This window comes from Octopus sinensis, linkage group LG5 (assembly GCF_006345805.1).
Source record: "Octopus sinensis linkage group LG5, ASM634580v1, whole genome shotgun sequence".
Classification (NCBI taxonomy): Eukaryota; Metazoa; Mollusca; class Cephalopoda; order Octopoda; family Octopodidae; genus Octopus; species Octopus sinensis.
In genome coordinates this window covers 14,530,021-14,537,520 of record NC_043001.1, presented here as the reverse complement: position 1 = coordinate 14,537,520, position 7,500 = coordinate 14,530,021, and the positions used below count along the sequence as shown (strand labels likewise).

Sequence of the window (7,500 nt, the reverse complement as noted above, 5' to 3'; positions counted from 1 at the left end):
TCATGCCCCAAAGCACTATATACAATATCATTTCATTATTATTATTATTATTATTGGCCCCTCCCCTGAAATTGGTGGCTTTGTGCCAATATTTGAAACTAATATTATTATTATTATTGTTATTTTTATTGGCAAGGCAGCAAGCTGGCAGAATCGTTAGTATGCTGGATGGAATGCTTAGTGGTATTTCATCCATCATGTTCTGAGTTCAAATTCCACCGAGGTCGACTTTGCCTTTCATTTTTTTTTCAGAGTTGATAAATTAAGTACCAGTTATGCATTGGGGTCGATGTAATTGACTATTTTCTTTCCCCAAAATTTCAGGCCTTGTGCCTATAGTAGAAAGGATTATTATTATTATTGGCAAGGCAAACAAGCTGGGGAAAACGGTAACAGCAATCCCTTGTTATTAGTGTCTTAGAGTCCTAGAACTCCTGGGGCTGATTTCATGGTGTGTAAGGGACCAAGGTCTCAACATTCCCCCTGCACATTACTTCAGTCCATTGCAAGGTTATACATTTGTAGTTGAGAGTACAGGAACTCTATGAAATGAAGTGAAAAATAAATTGGAATCAAAATGTAAATCATAGTTGTGGCTGATGCCAGTGCCGCTTGATTGGCACCCGTGCTGGTGGCACATAATAAGCACCATTCAAGCGTGAATCGATGCCAGCGGCATGTAAAAAGCAACAACCGAACGTGGTTGATGCCAGTGCTGCCCGACTGGCCCTCGTGCCAGTGGCATGTAAAAAGCACCCACTACACTCTCGGAGTGGTTGGCATTAAGAAGGGCATCCAGCTGTAGAAACTCTGCCAGATCAGATTGGAGCCTGGTGCAGCCATCTGGTTCGCCAGTCCTCAGTCAAATTGCCCAACACATGCCAGCATGGAAAGCAGATGTTGATAATGTTGATGCTAAGGTGTTTTGCCCAAGAACACTATACACCGCTTGCTCTGGGAATCAAGAACCTTTGACAGTCTCGTAATCTGATTTCCTATCTCAGAAACTTCTTTATTTCTCTCTAAAGGTTACTACTACTAAATGTTTGTCAGATTTATTTTTAGTATACTAATAAATTGCTTAGTTTTCTAAATAACTGTTACCATGCCCTGATTTTTACTATTTTTTCAATAAAAAAAAAAAAAAAGTTTATCTTCTCTTCCCAGAGAAGATAAACTAATTTCTGAGAAAAGAAGTCTAACACCCGATTTAAAAGGGAGACATCTTCCATTAGCCTCCCTTTTTTTTGTTTCTTTAGGCATAGACATGGCTTTTTGGTAAGAAGTTAGCTTTCTGAGCATATGGTTCCAAGTTCAGTTCCCATTGCTCCTCGGAACCTTGGGCAAGTGTTTTCCAACTATAGACCCAAGCCAACAAAAAGTCTTGTGAGCTGCTTTGGTAGGCGGAAACTGAAATAAGCCCATCATGTGTGTGTGTGTGTGTGTATGTTACTGTCTCCTTGGCTTATGATGTTTGTAAACGAGTGTCACCTTCATACAGGTGGTGTCTTTGTTTCCAGTCTTCCATGGAAACCTGTCTGGTCAGGAGAGAATATTTCTGTGCTTTGGCATCAAGTAAGAAAAGCATCATCTGGCTTTAGAAAATCTCAGCAAATTCTGTCCGACCAGTGTGAGCATGAAATAGTGGGTGTTTAAGCCATGATGACTAAAATTAGTTTAACACTTTCGTTACCATATTTATTTTGAGGTGCTCTGGGTTCCTTTCAATTAATTTTAAATATAATAAAGTATTTAGTAAAATTACTTTGTTATCATTAAGCTAGTGTTAGGAACATAAATTACGATTAAGATTTGGTGGAAGATTTTAATTCAAAACTTATGAAAAGAAGACATTTGTACTACAGAGCCAGAGGCGGTTTCAGGCAGGTTGGTAATGAAAGGGTTAAGGTTCAGAATATTGCATTTAGTCAACAAGATATTGCATAAAGACTGTCAGTGTCATGCAAAAGCAGTGTCCTTAACTTTCCAGTCCTCCATGAAAATATATCTGGTTTGGCGGGGATTTACCTTACTCAGAAACAGGTGAGGCTTAGTGACAGGAAGAGCATCCAGTCACAGAAATATCTGCCTCAGTTAATTCTGTCCAAGATAATGATGAGATTTAAAATATATATCACTCATATTATTTATAGTTTTCACTTCTATCCTTTTTGAAATCAGCATATGAGTTTAAGGGCTTTCTCTTTAATTCCTGATATCATTTATATTCTGTGCAATATATATATATATATATATATATTTTTTTTTTCCTTTTTCTTTTCAGTTTGGTTCAAGGCTGTTCAAGCATTGATGGCTCTTGGAGCATTCCTCAGTCTCTTGGCTTTGATCATAGCACTCAGTTCCCTCTGCTGCTTCTGCAAGAGCTGTAACTTACACCGAGCTGCAAGTGGACTCATGAACTTCTGCTGTAAGTATATCTTATATTCTTCTATCCTTCAGTCCTCTTCCAGAGTATTTCAGTCGTCTGTGTACGTACACACATACACCCACCTAAATGTGTTGTGTGCCTGCCTGCCTCTTAAGCACTTTTCATTATACATACATACCGAGACCTCTGAGATATGCTGTGACTGTGAAGACCCCACAAATGAAGTGAGTTCATGGCTCGCAGGATGGCCTGCTGTGCTAACCTTGGATCTTAGAGTGACCTGCTGTTCTTGAGGAGACCTATTGAGTCAAGTACATCAACACCAACATCAAAATGAAAATCAAATGGAAATTGTAGTTAAGATACCCAGGCCGGTGACACTTAAAACGCACCGTTTGGTGCATGTAAAAAGCACCATTCGAGTGTGATCGTTACCAGCGTCACCTTATTGGCTCTTGTGCTAGTGTGCAGGTGACACGTAAAATAACATGATTTTTTCGTGGCCTTTGCCAGTACCTCCTGACTGGCCCTCGTACCGGTGGCACGTAAAAGGGCACCATTTGAGCGTGATCGTTACCAACGTCGCCTTACTAGCACCTGTGCTGGTGGCATTTGTAAAAAGATTTGAGCGAAGTCATTGCCAGTACTGCCTGACTAGCCCCCGTGCCGGTGGCACGTAAAAGCACCCACTACACTCTCGAAATAGTTGGCGTTAGGAAGGGCATCCAGCTGTAGAAACTCTGCCAGATCAAGATTGGAGCCTGGTGCAGCCATCTGGTTTGCCAACCCTCAGTCAAATCGTCCAACCCATGCTAGCATGGAAAGCAGACGTTAAACGATGATGTTTTCTTCTAGGTAAACCAAATAGTTATATACAACCTTTCAGCTGATAGTTGCAGGAGTGCTAACTAAAGATCAGCTTCAATTTATAATTTCATTGAGATCTGATTCAAATAAATATTCTACTTGTTTTGTATAAAACTGATCAGGTCCAGCCTCTTGTACTTGCCTTACAATGTCATTCTAAAGAGAAATCTTGCAACTATTTATTCAAGACAATGTGAATAAAAGAGGATTGGTCTGCTAGAGTGGTGTGCCAGTGCCACATGAAAGGCATTCGTGCTGGTGCCATGTGAACATGCTCATGTAGTGTCACATTAACAGCACCCGGCACACACTGTAAAGTGGTTGGCATTACGAACGGCTTCCAGACTGGAACCTGGTGCAACTGGTCAGCTCTGGTCAGACCATCCAATCCATGCCAGCATGGAAAACAGACATTAAATGATGATGAGGATACTAAATGCTAAAGTATTTACCCACTTTTATATGATAACTAGCAGTATCGCCCGGCGTTGCTCGGGTTTGTTTCGACCCTTTAGAATTGGAATTTTTGAAAAGAAAAAAATTTGCATTATGTAGCTTGTTATTCTCTATAAGTGAACATTCTTCTAGTTGAAATAAACCCAAAAATGGCGACATAGCAATAAAAAAATCGTTAAAAATAGGGATTTTCATAGAAAAAAAAAAAGCACCTTTTTGATGTAAATAATTTTTGGTGTTAACATGGTCCGATTTGAATTTTTTCTTCTACGGAAGGAAGAGTAAGCCTTCTTCTATCATACTCTCAATTTTGGACAACTTGCGCTGCAGTGTCTCGGAGGAGATAGTGTTAGTTGAAGGCTACCAAACCCGCCACACACAGACAACTTCAGCTTTATATATACTGAGATAACGTTTTATTGTGATTGATTGTCGTTCATAGCGTTAATATCCCTTTGCCTGTTCTGTGGATCACGTGATACACAAGACATATTTCTCTGGCGTCTATGCATCATAAATTACCAATTTTTTTCAATATATATATATCTTTATATATAAAAGAAAGGTTGTGTGCTGTCTGTCTCCTACAATTTAGATTCCTAACTACTCCCACATTTTGCGGTGCAGTTCAACCAAAACCGGGTATCTTATAGTCGTGATTCATATCGAGCCCTTCTGGGTATTAGTGCGCGTCTACGATGAGTCTACGATTTAAAAGAAAATTTACCATCAATTTTTCCCATTTTTAATGCATTTTTGGCATATATAAGGGAAGTAACTCTCTAAAACTTTATTATTAAATCTCAGAACGTAAAAAGCTACAGTAACACCCCCTCCCTTTGTGGTTAGCCATATTGAGATGGCTATTATACTTTACATCTCTAAAAATGCTTATATAGTTATTTCCCTTACAAACCCGAGCAATGCCGGGCGATACTGCTAGTCTCTTTATATATATATATAGAGATATATATCCCCTAACAATTAATAACTTCTTTTCTTTTTTGCTCTTTCAGTCTTGATCCTGTTATCTGCTGTTTGTACATTTGGTGCCATGTGTCACACACAGTACGACGTGTCGCTAACCAAAGACAACATGTTCTCTAGCACTTTTGGATGGAGTTTCTGGCTTGCAGTCGGTGCCACTGGTATGTCACTCCTCAGTAGTCTACTCTATTGCGGGGTCAGCTGCTCCGATTCATCAAACGCAATCTAAGGGCTCCAACTTCAATGAAGCAGAACCATGATTTGGTACAAATCTTAACCATCAACTACAAACTGTCTAGCATTTATATATCACCAGTACCAGTCTGATATCTGCTATTGACCCTTTTGGGGGGTCATGAGAATTCTACCCTACATCCTTCTCTTCTGTTTTCTATTCTCTTATCCATCTTGAACTCTCTCCTTGGTAATCTCAGTATATGTGCCTGCTGCCATTTTTGGACCATCATACACTTCTGTTCTGTACTTATATATATATATATTTTTTTGTTGAAATACATGAAAGTACCATGTTTCTCTCTGATACTTAATCCAGCCTCATCAGCCGGTGTCAGAAAGTTGTTGCTACCAACTTTGGGTTCACAACGCCTACTCAAAGAAAAACAAACAAAAATATGCATCCGAAAGCTCAATCATAGAACGTGAAGTCTTTGTGGTAACTTGATTGTTTCAACATAGCAGCAAAGAATCGTACAGTCTTGTAGATCTCTCTACATTTCAGTGGTTGACAGCCCAAGAATTCAGCTTACATATATAGCTTATTATGGCTTTTATATCAAGAGATGTATGTATGTATGTGGATGTATGTATACATTGGTATATATGGGTTATGCACACACACGTGTGTATGTATGTATGTATGTATGTTTGTGTGTGTATATATATTTGTTTGAAGTTGAGTATTTGCTGTTGCTACATAGAATTCCCATTTGTTTCTGAAATCTTTTGAGCAATAAAAAGGATTGCAAATGGTGTGGAACTTTTGGTAGCAATGGCTGTGAATTACCAGCTTCAAATGAATATACTCAACCTTATGGATTGGGTTCTTTTGCCTCTCCACTCACTTAGGTTTGCACATCCAAACATGTATGTATGTATGTGTTAATCTACATATATGTACTTTTACATGTGTGTGAATATGTATATATATATGCCTATATATATTATATATGCGTATATACATGTATATATTGTGTATATACGTGTACATATTATATATGTATGTAGGTGTATGTTTGTATATATGTGTATATGTATATCATTGTGTGTATATACATATGGGTTGTATGTATGTGTGTGTATATATATATACACACAAATATGTGTGTGTTATGTACCTGTTATGTGTGCTGTTACAATGAGCTGAACATTATTATTATTACTATAGATTATATATTTCAACGTGCTAATTAAGTTACCATGAATTTTTTAATGTCATTTTAATTCATTATTTCTTTTGGACAAGAATTATAAAGAAAATAAAAACCCAATCTTTTGTATGTGAAATAAAAATTATTTAACTTGCATGAAATATGGAAGAAAAAAAAAACAAAACAAAATTACCATTATAATACTGCTGTTACTAATAATAAAAAAAAAATATTAAAAAAAAAAAATCTCTAAACAATCTTTGTTTATTGGCATCGTTTACTCTTGTACACTTTGTGGAACTGGTTTAAAATAAAAGACGAACATCGTTAAATATATCCACCCAGAACAGTTTTCATTGTGCAGCTTCGTTAAACATGTATTTTAATGGAACATAAATACCTTTATATTTACCAAAATTTAATCTTCTTCAGGGTTATCAGTGCATGTGTGTGTGCATACATGTATGTACATACACGCATGTATGTGTTATGCATACATACACATGTATGTGAGCATGTATACTTATATGTAATGTGTGTGTGTGTATATATATATATTTATATATATAGTATGTATGAAGCCAATTTTCTATTTTTATTCATAAATCTAGTTTCTGATTTTAATATAATTCCATTTTTTTGAATAATGTTGTGGAATTCATTTTTTCTTAATCTCAAATTTTTTTAACTGGAAATGCTATAATGTCAAAACTGCCTGAAATTATATATATATTAATGAATTAATTAATTAATGATGGACTCATTAATTAATATGTACAAATCAGAGCTTCTATTGTTTGTCAAACTTTTGCTGGCACTGAGCCTTTTTTGTCTAACCTCATCATATTTTTCTATTTTAATTCAGGTTTGTGGGGGGGAGGGAGCATTAATAATAATAATAATAATAATATTTTACTGAGGGAGAATGAGTGTCAAACAGTGTACTCTTCTCACTTTGATCTTTTTGGCTACATATATTGCTGGAATTCTCAGAAAAGGTATGTATATGTATGTGTATAGTTAATAACTTTTAAAATCTTTAGATTATATTTTGCGAAAACTATAGACAGATAATATGCTAATATTGGACACGTTCCCATGTGGCATGCTTGGTAATTAAGAAATTCATTGTTACATGAAATTACTAGTAGCCTTTGCACTTAGGCATAATGGATATTGATAGGTGGTTGTTAGAACTCAATAAATTTACGGTTCAGATGAAGTGCGAGGCATAATATCAATGAATGGAAAGAGAACAAGAGTCTCATAGTCACCTTCATTAGCTTGCAGGCGTTTCTACTATGGAAAGCTGTGCACTCAGAACTGAGTGTTTGTGCAACATCATGTAGCTTCTTCAGAGCCAAACACGGCTATAAGCTTTTGAAGTTGATTACGTTATTTCTGTTTCCTTAT

The 7,500-nt window shown here is 36.6% G+C and overlaps 1 protein-coding gene across 1 annotated transcript in view; it reads left to right on the top strand.

Moving 5' to 3' along the window:
* Nucleotides 1-5,394, top strand: part of LOC115211930 — a 114,716-nt gene extending 109,322 nt beyond the window's left edge. The window contains exons 3-4 of the mRNA XM_029780681.2: nucleotides 2,285-2,428; nucleotides 4,729-5,394. Of these exons, the coding sequence (XP_029636541.1) occupies nucleotides 2,285-2,428; nucleotides 4,729-4,928 (344 nt within the window). The 3' untranslated portion in view covers nucleotides 4,929-5,394. The remainder of the gene's footprint in view (nucleotides 1-2,284; nucleotides 2,429-4,728) is intronic.
* The last annotated feature ends 2,106 nt before the right edge of the window (nucleotides 5,395-7,500 follow it).